A 15668-nucleotide genomic window follows, 5' to 3' on the forward strand; every position below is an offset into this window, starting at 1 on the left:
ACATCTCCTCTTCTCTCTTTCACCCTCTTCATTTATTTGTATGCATCCCTTCTCAAGGAGGAGCTAGAGTTCCTCCTTTTTACCTCCCCTTCTCCACCAAATTCCCACAAATTTGTAACCATTCATCTGTCTGAAGAGGGCTGACTGCACCTCTCTCAGAAACCTGTCAGCACTGTTCCAGTTGTCAAGCCTTGGTCAGTGTAATGTGAAACTTCACTTCTTGAACCATGAGAGGCGAGGGGGAAAAGAACCAAACTCTGTCCTAAACTAATAAGTATCCTTAGTAGATCACTGATACATCTCTTACTCCTCTCTGATGGCATGCCGTGCTCTTGCCTTCTATCACAAGGAGATGGATAGTGCCTGGCCTTGTGGTGCCCTATGCAATGTTTCATCAGCAGGACTCGCCGTTTACTAAAAGATGACACTTGTGCAATTCTTCATTTCAATGCAGCTCCAGCTTTTTGAAGTGCCACATGCAGTAAGAGTATGCAGTAGGAGCCTTTACTGTTGCTGTGAGTTAAGAAAAAAGTCTGTCCGTCGTTCCCAACCCCCTTTGCCCCCAAATTGCATTTCCTAACTGTGTCTCTTTCCCCTACCCTACTACTGAGCAAGTCAGGGATCGTATTTATGGCTCTGCTGCTGTACACAGCAGTACCCAATTGATGTCAGCTTGAGCGGGTTGAAACTAAAAATCAGATTAATTCTGCTGCTCCTCCTTGGCTATTGAGAGAGAACCATGTTCAGCAACAGTGGATATGTATAATTTTTAATGTAAGGTAAGTTTAAAAAATTTGGTGTGGAGAAATATCAGAATCCTGCACTAAATTTGCACCATTTCATTATAGGGTTTTTTTTTCTGTACAGATAAAGTACAGCTTGTATAACATGGTCTTCAATATCTCTTTTTGCTGTAGTGAAGTTAACCTGTTTTGCCATTTGTTTAGCTAAGTTTGCTTTTTCTATTAAGAGAAATTTTATAATGAAATGACCATCCCTGATTAACTGCAGGTTCGGCTCCCAGGCAGTTGGTGCGCACTTTATTCACATATCAGACATCTGAGACTAGTGAGAAGAGGTATAGTACCTTTTTATTCTTTAATATACTTATGGAATGACAGTAGCCCCTCCTTAGGTAAAGTTGCCATTATAAGACCAATTTTTTTTTCCTCCCTCTTTTTTCCACTGCCATCCTAAACTTCCATGTAAAAACAAAAACAAAAATTGGTGTCTCATCCTTTCCATAAGAGACCAACTTCTGTGTTATCCAGTTTACCAAACAAGGTTGTCAGTGGAAAAAGCACTAACTTCAGCTTTGGTAAAAATAAATTACCATACAGCCTGGCTGCAATGTGAGTCACACCTTTTTTCTGAAAAAGTGGTAATTAGCAGAGCTAAAAAATACTTAACATTTTGCTTTGCTTTTTGCCCGATCCTAACCTGAGACTCGAAAATGGATGATGACTAAAATGAAGTTTATTATTCAGAGGAGGAAGGTTCCTGTAATCTTTTCAGTTACAAAAATCTTGTAATAGTCAGTACGCATTTTTTAATGGAAATGTTTAGGGTTTGCTTTTGCCCCCCCCCCCCCAATTCCCCCACACTGAGCTTTGTGCCCCAATCTACCTTAAATCTAGCTGCACAGTGGGGCCCTGAGAAAATCAGAAATTCAGGCTGCCTTATCCATAACTTTTTTTTCCTCATTTGCAACGACACAAAGTAGAATGCTTCACTTTTAATGATACAGTGGCTGTGCCAATTCTGGCCATTCTGTCATACACTCTCTCCTGATTGTTTTCAATGCGTTGTTTGTCTAATCAGACCTCCATTAAGAGTGTCAAATGGCAATGTACAGAGATGCTTAACAGGTCAAAGTAATGGACACTATTGTTCCACATCCTAACCAGCGATCTTAGTGTCATTGGATATACAGAATCATCTTCACAATGAAGACATGAAACCAATTATATAGCACTGCTCTGTAGTTCAAATTTTCAGTCTTCACCTACAAGATGGTCAAATACAGTGGCTTTTCAGAATTAACCCAGAGGTTGAGGACTTCTTAACCTTTAGAAAATTTTCTTGATCCAAAAATAACACCACTGTCAAAAAAGCCATAAAAAGAACAAAGAAGTGAGGTTGGGACTGATAAGTGGGCAGATATAAGTTTAAATATCTTAACTGAATACTTCTAAATGTTTGAGTTCCTTGCAAATTTAATCTTGAACTTTTTTTGCTTTAGTTTAGAGAGTTTTATAAAGATTGTTGCTCTTAGTTGCTGATGTGAGTGTGGTCTTATATTCAATTTCACCTAAGCTAAGTTTTCTGTCTGGAAATAGAGGATGTTCATATTGTTGCAAGCTTGAAAAAAGACTTCTTGGCTAATAAATTTGTGCTCCCTTTGCTATTTTAGATACTTCTGTTTACATAAGTGCTTTCTTAACACATGTCCCAGATACTGCTCCTATAATCCTATTTGAGACATGATTGACATAAAAATGTCACAAGGGGTATAATTTCACTTTAGGCCCAAGAAGAAAAGATGTAGTAGGAAAGATCACTCTTTAAACATAATTATTTCCAGTAATTAACGTGTCAGAAGAAATGGTGAATCAAGTGAAAGAGACATGAATTCATGTCTTAAGTCTGGCATGCCAACATTTCTTTAGATACAACTTGTAGAGCCAAAATTTCAATGTATGTAAAAGCTTATAATTCATCTACTGCAATAGACTGTGGCAACTATTAGCATCTTCTTAATAAGAACTATGTTGCTCTGTCTGATCTCCGCTTTGCAAAAAAGTTAAGATTAGTAATTGCCAAATAGAGGTGCTTGAGGTGGTGTTAAAAAAAATTATTTTATTTTTATTGCGCGAGAGAGTTTTTAGTGACCTCTAGGAGCCTCTCATTCTAAATTCTACTGCTGTCTCCTTTTGGAAAAAGTTCCCTAGAGCTCTGTGGGGAAGTGTTAGTTGGTAACAATCCCTTTTCTATTTCCTGTTGGCTGTGGTGTTTGAGGGAAAGTGGGAGTAGGAAGAACTTTGATCTGCCTCTGAGGTTGGCAGTACCAATTTGGCTTCTCTTCTCCATGCAGTGGGAAAGTGCCTTTTAAAAACATTTTTGAGAGAAGTAGAGCCGCAGGATGTGTATATACATAGCCTGTGCACAGGTCCTTTTCAAAGGTGTGGGGGAAGGAATTCTCTTCCTTAAGGGACTGGAATGGTGTGGTCTAGACAGATACTGTTCTGCTCCTCTCCTGGTGATATTGGGCCACTACTAACTCTGACCATAATTTGTTTGTAAAGTGAAAGTCAGAGGGAAGATTACAGTAACTGCCTTCATTATTTATTTTTAAGAAAAGAATCTGACATGCCTCCAGCTCTGTGTATACAAGACACACAGTAGCATCATTTAAAAATCATGTTTCTACGTTACCAGAAGTCAATGAAAATACTGAGGAATCATAGCTGAGCAAACAAGAAAATGATCTTGAGAGAGATGTAAATAAACCACTATGTCTATACTAGTTGAATGGTTATGTTACGTGATAAGTAAATTGCCCAGTCATTCATCATCATTTCTTCCCACTAGCTATATAGTTTATAATTTATGATAATCACAAATGATGCACTTTTTTGTTCATCTTGGCTATAGTTTTGAATATATCAAAATTGTAAACTAAAACACATATGCTTTTAGTTCTTATTTTGGGATTTAAATTTATTGAAAATGGATTTACATTTATGGATGCATTTTTGAAAATACCTAGTCAGAAGGGCCTTATTAAATTGTATAAACTGAGCAGGATTTGTCAGCCTCTTCTGACAGGAAATATGTTTGTTTAAAGGATCCCTTTGCCAAATCATTCATTAGCACCAAGGTGCAGTAGCTTCCTGTCATCAGAGCAGCATATTCAAAAACTAAGAGAAGCAGGAAAAGATGACAAACAGCTGATCATAGTAAGTACTTTCCTTTTAATGTTGTCAAATTTGTGTTTCCTAACACTGTATCTTGAAATGTTAACACAACCTCTACAATAAATATTTTTGAATGAGCTGTCCCACCTTTTAAATGTTATGAACTTGTCTTAAATGTAGTTATCCTTACATAGTGTTTCTGTAACTTTGTAATCACTAACCATTTCACACTTTCATTGAATTGTTGGCATTGAAAAGTGGTGCTGGACTGATTATTCTATAATCCATGTTGTTTAAACTGAGTCTTCCAAAATTCGTGGTGTGTGGGTTTTTTTTTTTAAATAGGCTGTATTTGCTTTCTCAAATACAAAGGAGGAGCTTTATTTATGAAGGAAAGTGGGAAAAGAAGAGAAATAAATTTGTCTTTGCATATAAACTAGTCCTTAGTTTATGCAAATTATAGAATCTCACTAGTGGGGATAAGCGAGTATATCTGGCAGATTTTTCTGTGTGAGGTTACATATGAATGCATTACATTTATGTAATGATATATGGATATTTTTTGTAAGGCACTGACTAAAACTAAAGATAGGGAAAGAACTTTTCCACAAATCATTGATGAGCTAGCTTCATCAATAACTGATACAGTGAGAGGCATAAATAAATTGGTAAACTAAAAAACAAATAGCTATTTCTACTAAAGGAAAAGTAGAGCAAAAACTATTCAACCAAAGAATTTCAAAATGGTAAGTGGGGCAAAAGCGCACACACTGTCCTAGTTTGAAGGACCACACAACGCTGCAGCAGAAACAATTAAAAAATTGAACCCATTAAAGCAGACATTACGACTATCCACACTTTTGTAATATTAAAGAATTTCTAAGAAATAGATAGACATGAGAGTCCTTAATCTGCTAAAAACATATACTAAGGACACAAGCCTGAAGTCTTACTCTTTCCTAAAGTATGAAATTTGCCTCTTTGGGTGGGATTACAAGATAACCTTTTTTTTGTTGTTGTTGTTCAGAAATGCCAGAATATTAAACTGTTCAGAGATGTGATATTTAACACTTACTTGCAGTAGTCTCAATTATTGCCTGTTTAGGTCTCGGCTGCCTAATTTTAAACATACAAATAGTCTCCTTTACTTCAACAGGGCTGAATGGGGGGCCTTAAAACCCAACTTTTGGTTGTACAATAATAGAATTTGATCTGTCTTTGATATAGGTTATTTGTCAGGAAAAAATAACTCTGATCTTCACTGATCATAAACCAGTACTTTTTGTAACTGACTGGCTTATTTTTCTCATTTTCTGTTTAAAAAAAAAAAAAGAGTGGTTTGTTCAGTGCCACAACAGAAAAAGAAAAGTCTTAGTTATGTAGTATTTAGTGTAGTAATTTTAGCGGGAGAAAAAAGGATAGGGGTCTTCATCAAAACATGAGAAAATAAGTTTACATCTGAGACTAGTTCATTGTTTTGCTTTTACAGTTTTTATTTTGTTAAAGCTGACAGTGTCACTCTTGACATTTAAACTTTTTGGCAGAAATACACATTAAAATAAGTCTCCAAAATATTAATTGTATACATCTCTTAACATTTGCATTTTAACCCAATCCCTGTTTATCAATGAAGGATATACACCGGACCCTCGGTAGAATGCGCGTCTATATAGCGCGAATTCACATATAACACGGTCGCGGCCATAGATCCCAAATTTAATTACTTTAATTGCAATTCATTTTAATGCGGTACCGTGCATGGATCCCAAATCCCGCGTTCTAGCGAGGGTCCGGTGTAGTTGTTATGCCTGTAGTTCACTTTAATCAAATAACAGTATATATGGCACAGTGATTTATAGGCTTGTGTCGTATCTGCAAAAACTGACTAAAGCCTTCAATCTAGGTGCACAGAAGATTACACCTCCAAGTTAACTTTTTTTGTAAAATGTTAAACTAGAATCAGATAAAGGTATATGTACAGATAAGATGTCGTAGTTTGATGTGTGGTTTTTAAAAATGTTTGTACTTGCATCTGTAGGAAAGCACCTGACTCTTAAAACTTTGCATATACAGCTGGTTGAAAGAGTGGCAATTTAAATTAAAAAAAAACTCTTTTTGAAGTTCATAATTGTCAGTATTATTTTTTGACCAACTCTATTTCTAGATATTTAGTCTTTACTTTTAAAGAAATGTGTAAATGAGCTTTTGCTGTATGCCATGTGTACAGCCCATTTAAAACTGTTTGCAAACATGTAATATATAGTAATTATCTTGCATATATTGGCTGAAAAACATATTTTACATCTCTTAAAATTTCTGGCATGCTGTTAGGAGCAGCAGTTTATTATACTCTTATTTTAAACAAAATAGTTCAAATTGCTGTCCTATCTCAGACCTATTCACTATTTAATTAAAACATTAAACATCCAGTTTTTTAGGAGTTTTGTTCTTATCTGTGGTAAGAAAGTTGTTCCGATCGTGGCTCCTATGGTTTGAGATATAATCCTCTTGGAAATCTATCTATCCCTATCTCTCTACCCCATCTCTTCTAACTTACCAAAAAAACCCTCGTCTTTTAGAGGTGTTCTCTGTTGTAAGATGTTAGGACCTTAAGCCCAACATTAATTACTACTACTTTACTGTAGCAGTGACCATGTTAGTATTTTGGCTTTATATTGTGCATTTTATGTCCCTTTTTTATTCTAACTGTTCATACAATGCCAGAGTCCTTGGGACTGAGGTATGATATAAATCTTGTCAAATATTCTTATAAATTCTACCATTCTCTTTGGTATTTGGAGGGAATGTTATGGGTAAAACAATTTCCCCCCATATGCAGTTTTATATTATCTGTTTTACAAGAATTTAGTCCATAAAATCGCATATTATCTCCTTTGTATAGTGCATCCGTACTGAATACCTTTTGTATTACCTGTGAGTATAAAATCTGTAACAAGCTCAATTTGTCTGCAAAAGGTATTAAAAATTCTTGCTGTTTGCTTTTAAATGATAGATTGTTCTCTCTCAATATTAAAAAAAAATCTTCTAGAACTTGAAGTTGTTCTAATACTCAATACTTGTACTGATTTTCAATCTTTTTTTTTTTTATGGTGCATGTCATTAGTGTCTGAGCTTGCCTAACCATTAATCCTCGCATCACAACTATTATTCTCATTTTACTGATGTAAAACTGAGGCACAGAAAATTACACGGGAAGTCTGGCAGAGCCTAGATCTTCTGAGTGCCTTAACAAGATCATCTTTCCTCTTTTTATGAAGGTTACAAAACAAACTTAAAAGAGCAGTGAAAACCTCCATATTATGTGTGCATGCACACATAGTGAAATATACTTTGGAGGAGGAATATTTTTATGTTAAAAGCCACTGTGATACAGGAGGGCCAGGGAGCAGTGGTAGAGGGGAAATATATAAGCCCTAGGCTAAGTAAGGCTTGGTTCCCTGTAGACTAGGGAGGGTTGCTACAGGTTAATTGGAGCACCTGTAGTCAATTAAGGCCCTGTCAGGAACCTAATAAAACCCCTTGCGTCAGGCAGTCGGGAAGAGGAGGAAGGAGAGAGGACTGGAGCTTGGAGGTGTGTTTGTAAGATTTGAAAGACCAGAGAACGAAAGTAAGGCGAGACCCTGCCCCAACAGGGGAGGGAGTCTAAGGACCAAAGGTTCCCCACCCAAGGAGGAAGAGGGTAAGAACCCACAGGGGTTGAGAGGGGCTGGGGCTCAGAGTGAGGAGCAAACCCAGACCCCTCTCCCGCTTCCCTCCTCTACCACCTTCCTGGGCCACTAGCAGGGACCTCAGCGGCCCAAGACCGGGGTAAGGGGTGGCATCTTGGCACCCCTGCCAAGAAAAGTGCAGGACCCACCATACTAATGTCGGCCATCTTGTCATACATTGTGTGAGGGGTGGGATTTCTGCGCTGGGAACATAATCCAGGGTGGGTCACTACCACCTTGCCCCAAGATGGAGGATGTGGTTGAAGCACTGGTGCAAGCCACTGCCGCCCAGCAGGAGGCTACCCGGGTCCAGGCAGCTGCCCAACAGGAGGCCATGCGGCTTCAGCAAGAGACCAATCACCTGCTGATGACCTAGGCCACCCAAGATCGGGCCATGCTGCAGGAACTAGTGAACCAGGTGAAGGCCCTTATGGAGCTGAGCCGCGGGTATGATGGGATGTGGACCATACAAGCCAGCGACTTTCTGCAGAAAATGACCCGGGAGGATGTGGAGGCGTACCTCCTGGCCTTTGAGAGGACAGCTTTGCGGGAGGCCTGGCCCCAAGACAAGTGGTCGGGCATCCTTGCCCCATTTTTTGTGCGGGGAGGCCCAGAAGGCCTACTATGATATGACTGCAGAGGAGGTAGCAGATCCTGGCAGATCCCCCAACTGAAGCCAGAGATCCTGGCCAGGGCAGGGATAACGACGGCCTTCTGAGCCCAGAGGTTCCATGTATGGCAGTACTGCGAAGACCAGACACAGTGTTCACAACCGTTTGACCGAATCCACCTAGCCCAGAAGTGGTTACGTCCAGAGGCTCTCGGCTTGGAGAAAATGATGGAGCTCCTGGTGCTGGACCGCTATAGGAGGGGACTATCCTCAGGCCTCCAAGCCTTGGTAAGCCAGAATGATCCCTCCACCTATGACTACAAGGGTGACCAGTTCGAGAGACAGCTGGCAGCCAGTGAGCTGTTTGAAACCCTGGGAGGTGAAACACGGCGTTTCAGGAAACCAGTCCTAACCCCGAGACCTCCAGGAAAGACATAACGGGAAGAACAGGCACGAAGGAGCGGCCTGAGGCCCCCAAAGGGACCTAGGAGTCTGGGGGGAGAGGGCTGAGGAAGCACGTTAGAGGGCCCAAGACAGAGGGCAACTTCCGGGATATGAGATCGCTTTTATTAGGTGTGGGGAGTTGGGGCATATAGCAGCCCAGTGCCCCAACAGGGAGGAGTCCATGCAGTGCAATCTGGGGGATCCTGGGGACCAGTGTGGCCTAATCAGCCTGGTGGGGGTCACAAAGGCCCCACATCAGTACACCAGGCTGGTAAAGATGAACAGCATCCAGACCATGGCTTTGGTGGACTGTGGGAGTGCTGTCACACTGGTCTCAGGGAAGTTAGTGGGCCAAGACCAGCTGAGCCAGGCCAAGAGCACCAGAGTGATACATGTCCACGGCACAGTAAATTTCTACCCCACAATTCCAATACGGATTGAGATCCAGGGAAACACTACCAAGATGACTGCAAGGGTGGTCCACAAGCCTCCCTACTCAATCTTAATTGACAGGGACTTTCCTGGGTTTGAGAGCCTACTCTCCCCCCACCTCCCCATCAAGTTAGGGGAGGGAAGTAAACCACAAGCAGAGTTCAAGGTGCCCATGGATGGCCCTACCACAACTTTTGCTGGGTTTTCCCCAGAGGTATTTTCACCCCCCGGGAAGTCTCGGAAATCCAGACGGGGAAAGGAGGGCAGGCAAAAAATTAGGAACCAGGATTTTGGTGGCAAACCAAAGAGCTGCCCTGGTTGGAAGGAGGCCCCGTGGAGACCCAGAGATGGCCCCCAGCATGAGCGGAAGCACCCCCAAGAGAAGGAGGGGAGCCCAATCCAATAGAATCAGGCCAGATCGGTCCCACATGCAAATGTTTTGGGCAGGACGAAGCTGATGACTCACTATATGTGAACTTGAGGGAGGAGGTAGTAAAGGTGAATGGCGTGCCAGTAGAAGGGAAAACTAAAGGCCCAGGGCCACACTATATAATCAAGCAGGATCTGTTGTACTGGCTAGTACCAATATGGGGTGGGGGGGGAGTAGTAGAACAGCTCTTGGTGCCAAGGAAGCACACAAGGGCGGTATTAGAGTTAGCTCATAGTCATCTGTTTGGGGGACGCTTAGGAGCAGACAAGACCCTGGATAGAGTCCTAAGGAGGTTCTACTGGCCACGGGTATGGGCAGAAGTCCAGCGCTATTGCACCTCCTGCCCAGAGTGCCAGCTGCATAGCCCCTGACCTCAGTTAAGGGCCCCACTGGTATCCTTGCCTATAATTGAAGTTCCTTTTGAAAGCATAGCAATGGATCTAGTGGGCCCACTAGAAAGAATAGCCTGGGGCCACTGAAGCATACTTGTCATCCTGCATTATGCTACATGGTACCCCAAAGCCATTCCTTTAAGAAACCACACGTCCAAGGTGCTCGCAAAAGAACTGGTGCAAGTTTTTGCTAGGGTAGGCATCCCTAAGGAGATCCTGACCAAGGGACTCCCTTCATGTCGAGAATAATGAAAGACTTATGTACCCTGCTCCGCATCCGAGCCTTGCGGACCTCAGTCTACCATCCCCAAACAGATGGTCTGGTTGAGCGATTTAACCAAACTCAAGAGCATGATCCGAAAGGTGGTGGGCCAAAGTGGAAAAGACTGGGATACCCTCCTCCCATACCTGATGTTTGCAATATGAGAACTTCCCCAAGTATCTACTGGATTCTCCCCCTTCGAGCTACTATATGGATGCCACCCATGTGGCATATTAGACATGGCAAAAGAGGACTGAGAGGAACAACCCAACCCGTGGAAGAACGTCTTTGCACATGTAGCCTAGATGAGAGAACGAATAGCTCAAGTGACCCCCCTAGTACGAGAGCATTTGGAGAAAGGACAAGAGGCCCAACGAACCTACTACAATCATCGGGCAAAAACATGGAAATTTCAACCAGGAGAACAGGTGCTGGTTCTGGTACCAACAACAGAAAGTAAGCTCCTGGCCAGTTGGCATGGACCGTATGAGAGCATGCAAGCTGTTGGGAAGGTGAATTATAAGGTGAAGCAGCCAGACCGCCGAAGGCCAGCGCAGATATACCACGTCAACTTACTGAAACCATGGCTTGATCAGGAGATGTGCCTGGCTGTCCTGCCGGCTCCATCCCAGGCAGATGGCCTGCAAGGGCAGGTAAAGATATCCCCCAAATTAGCCCCCAGAACAATGAACAGAGGTTGTCGATATGATCCAGCGGAACCCAGACATATTCTCCATACAACCAGGCCATACGACACTGATCCAACACCACATCGTCACCTGTCCCGGAGCAAGGGTGACGATAAAACCATATCACATACCAGAGGCAAAAAGCGAAGAAATTAGGACAGAAGTAAGGAAGATGCTGGAACTTGGGGTGATTGAGGAATCACACAGCCAGTGGTCCAGCCCTATTGTCTTAGTCCCCAAGCTTGATGGCAGCCTGAGATTTTGTAATGACTTCCGAAAGTTAAACAATGTCTCTCAATTCGATGCCTACCCAATACCACGTATTGATGAGCTGGTGGATCAGTTAGGCAAGGCCCGATAATTGACCACCTTGGACTTGACAAAAGGTTACTGGCAGATCCCCCTGGCTGGGGACGCCAAGGAAACAAACCGCTTTCTCTACTCCCGACGTCCTTTTCCAATATACCGTCCTCTCTTTTGGGCTCCATGGGGGCCCCCGTGACTTTTTAACAATTGGTGAACAGATTACTTCGACCCCATACCAAGTATGCTGCTGCCTATTTAGATGTGGTAATCCATAGCCCTGACTGGGAGACGCACCTGGGGAAAGTGGAAGCGGTACTAGATGCTCTTAGACAGGCTGGCCTCACTGCTAACCCATCCAAATGTGCAATAGCTTTAGCCAAGGCCAGATACCTCGGGTATGTATTCGGAAGGGGCCTGGTGAAGCCCCAGTGAAACACGGTGAAGCCCCAGTGAAACACAGTGAAGCCAATACAGGAATGGCCCTGCCTGATCCACAAGAAGCAAGTCGGCACATTCTTAGGGATAGTGGGATACTATTGCCGGTTCATCCCTCACTTCGCCACAAAGGCAGCGCCTCTGATGGACCTGATAAGAGCTCGGAGCCCGGGGATAGTTAAGTGGACTGAAGCAGCAGAAAAAGCTTTCACAGACCTAAGGACAGCCCTTTGCAGCCATCCAGTGCTCATAGCCCTAGATTTCAAAAAGGAATTCATCCTACAAACACATGCCTCAGAGGTAGGACTAGGGGCCATCCTTTCACAGATTGCGGGGGATGAGGAGCACTCAATCCTTTACCTTCGCTGAAAGCTCCTGCCCAGGGAGCAATGGTACACCATAGTAGAAAAGGAATGCCTAACGGTTAAATGGACCACAGAAATTCTATGATACTATCTGCTTGGGCGGCGGTTCACCATTGTGACAGACCACACCCCACTCCAATGGATGCGCACAAGCAAGGAGAGGAATGCATGAGTGAATAGATGGCTTCTATCCCGACAAACTTTCCACTTCCGGATACAGCACAGAGCTGGAAGCCAACATGGCAACGTGAACAGCCTGTCATGACAACACTGTCTCTTGTCTCAAGTAGCCCAACCCCGTGGTGTCGTGGGGGGGCATATGTGGTACAGGAGGGCCAGGGAGCAGTGGTAGAGGGGAAATATATAAGCACTAGGCTAAGTAAGGCTTGGTTCCCTGTAGACTAGGGAGGGTTGCTACAGGTTAATTGGAGCACCTGTAGTCAATCAAGGCCCTGTCAGGAATCTAATAAAACCCCCTGCTTCAGGCAGTCGGGGGGTGGGGGGGGGGGAGGGAAGGGGAGGAGGAGGAAGGAGAGAGGACTGGAGCTTACAGGTGTGTTGTAAGATTTGAAAGACCAGAGAACCAAAGTAAGGGATACTCCCTCCCCCAGCATCTAAGGATCGAAGGTTCCCCACCAAGGATGAAGAGGGTAAGAACCCGCAGGGGTTGAGAGGTGCTGGGCCTCAAAGCGAGGAGCAAACCCAGACTCCTCCCCTGTGTCCCTCCTCTACCACCTTCCCGGGCCACTAGCGGGGACCTCGGCAGCCCAAAAGCAGGGGTAAGGGGTGGCGTCTTAGCACCCCTGCCAAGAAAAGTGCAGGATCCACCATACTAACATCAGCCATCTTGCCACAGCCACTTACAAACATTAAATCCTTGTAGCAACTTTCAGGTCAGTATGATCTCTGTTTTACAGACCATGGAAAGTGAGGTAGCAAGATTCAGTGACTTGCTCAAGGTTGTATAATCTATCAAAGATTGGGTTAGAATTTAAGTCACTGATTATTGTTGTGCTCGGACTAATATAACAATCCAGTCTGAGATATTATGAACTATGATATAGGAAGACAGACCTTAAATAACTTCTAAAATCTTACATATTCAGTGGACATGTTGCTGGTTAAATGAGCTCCCACATTTATGCAAAATTAAGTTTTTGTTTTTGTTTTTTTTTGTTAAATTTAAGATGAGTAGAAATGTTCCATCCCCCTGCCTTAGAAAGTTTTAAACAAATACTCCCTTGCTGTATTTGCATCCTAGATTTTTAATGGAGTTCAAAAAAAGAATTAGGTAAGTTCATGAAGGATAAGTCCATCAGTGGTTATTAGCCAAGATGGTCATGGATGGAACCCCGTGCTCTGAGTATCCCTAGCATCTGATTGCCAGAAGCTGGGAGTGGATGACACAGGATAGATCACTGCATGATTGCCTGTTCTGTATGTTTCCTCTGAAGCATCTGGAAGATAGGATACTAGGCTAGATGGACCATTGGTCTGACACGCTATGGCCATTCTAAATGCAAGTACATGGGAATCTGAAAATGAAATTGATGTCCAGTTAATTCTTTTTCCATGTTGACAGGACTGCAAAATTTTAAAAAAAGCTCCCTATGCAGTTTAGTCTTCAATTTTATTAAAATTAGGTGTTTTTGTGACATAAGGAAATTTGCTTTTTAAGATTTTTATACTGACATCTCTTCAAGGAGAGAGAGAGACTATTTATTCTGAGTATCACTAATTAAAAAAAAATGCAGTTTTATTTTTTAACCTATATTCTGAATTTACAAAATAGCATTTCACAGCAAACACTGTTCTCAGTGATGTGCAGGACATAGAGGATGACAAGGTAGTGATAAATTGGATAATTCACCTTAATTTTAAAATGTCTCCTAACTTTTATCAGAGAGACGAGGTAGGTGAGGTAATATCTTTTAATGGACCAACTTCCGTTGGTGGAAGGTACAAGCTGCTGAAATACACAGTGTGGTTTTTCAGGCCTGGGGAAAGAAATTGTAAATAATGCTGCTAGACACTAAAAAACATGGATTCAACAGGGACACTGGTTTCATGGCTCATTACAATCATCTGTAACGCACCTGCCTGCTAACCCGTAATGGCCCACTTCAAACTCCTTTTACATAACAATCTAACCCGTATTATCCACCCCATTTCAAATTACCTCCTATAATATGTTACCCCTTATGCTTAACTGTCTGTCCCATTTTTAGCTCAGGCCTGGTCTACACAAGCTAATCTGTGCATCAACCTAGTTGTGCATGTATCTATACTTAAATTTGTCTCCCACCAATGTAAACTCTCCTCAATGCCAACATAGTAACACCACCTCCCCAAGCAGCACTGAGCCATGGTCGATGTGTTTGAGGTTGACGCAGCACAAACGTAGATACTGTGCTACCTGTGTCAACTCTAACAGTCTTCCAGCAGCTATTCCACAATGCCTGACACTGACTGCTCAGGTCACAGTTGTGAACTCCTGTCCTGGGGTCTTGGAGACCAGAAGGCTAACTGACCCTACACCCCAAGTCCTGCAAATTTTTGAAATGCCATTTCCCGATTGTCCAACTTGGCGAGAACACCTAGCAGCTCTCCATTCTTGTGTGCAACTGCCTAGCTGGCCATGTTGGCTGCATGCTCCAGATGAACTGCAGCTTGGAGTAGACAGGAGATACTGGATTTCCTGGGCCTGTGGGGAGAAGAGGCTGTGAAAGCACAGCTACAGATCAGCCATAGAAATGTGGACATCTGCAGATTTCACAGGTGATTCAGGAGAAGAGGTACAACAGGGATCAGCAGCAGCACTGTGTGAAAGCAAAGGAACTGTGGCAGGCATAGCAGAAGGCCCGGGAGGCAAACAATTAATCTGATGCCGAGCTGCAGACCTGCCACTTTTTACAAAGAGCTGCATGCCATACGTGGTGGAGACCCAACCACCACCGTGGATATCTCCAGGGAGCCTGAGGCACAGGCCCCGGGCATGAACAGCGAGGACGAGGGGAAGGTGGAGGAGAATGGAGGACATGCAACTGAGGGGTCCAGCTATGCCATGAGCTTTTTGGGACTCCAGCACAGCTCAGTCAATTTCAGCAGTTGAGCACGTGCAAGCCCAATGCAGAGGAAAGAACCTTGGGTAAGTGTGTCCATTTATTTTCCATTACAGTTATGGTGCTCCTAGCTTAACAGGACACAACTATTGATTTTCATTAATTTACTTGTACTAGAAGAAGTATTGGTACAACAAAGAAAAGTAGAGTTTATATGCTTTTCATTCCCCTGTAGAGTTAGGTAGAGGGGCTGCGCAGAGCAGTTTGTTTATATTCCCAGAGATGTCCCTTGAATCCTCTTGAGAGCTCTCAATGAAATTTTGGGAGAGGATTGCTGAGCACCTCCAGGAAAGTTTTTTAGGGATGGCAGCCTTATTTCTTACTTCATGGTAGGATAGTTTCCCACACCAGTCGGCAACAATCTTGGCAGTCTCCATTGCAGTAAACAAGCTAGCGATGGACAGCCCCAGGTGGCTTCGGGTTGCCAACAGCAGCTGTGCTCTTTGTGCCTTTGTGTTACCCTCAGGAGTGAGATATCCGCTGAAATCACCACTGCCTGTGGAAAATGGTGCCAATTTTCAGTGCCATTGCCCATC

General features: G+C 43.1%; 1 protein-coding gene across 3 annotated transcripts in view; it reads left to right on the forward strand.

The window, feature by feature from the left end:
* ESCO1 (establishment of sister chromatid cohesion N-acetyltransferase 1) overlaps positions 1-15668 on the forward strand; it is a 67608-nt gene that overhangs the window by 9548 nt on the left and 42392 nt on the right. For all 3 annotated transcript variants that reach the window (XM_074944518.1, XM_074944520.1, XM_074944519.1), the window contains 2 exons: positions 1012-1078; positions 3848-3959. In XM_074944518.1, coding sequence (XP_074800619.1) covers positions 1012-1078; positions 3848-3959 — 179 coding nt within the window. The remainder of the gene's footprint in view (positions 1-1011; positions 1079-3847; positions 3960-15668) is intronic.

Source organism: Natator depressus, chromosome 2 (assembly GCF_965152275.1).
Source record: "Natator depressus isolate rNatDep1 chromosome 2, rNatDep2.hap1, whole genome shotgun sequence".
In the NCBI taxonomy this organism is placed as follows: Eukaryota; Metazoa; Chordata; order Testudines; family Cheloniidae; genus Natator; species Natator depressus.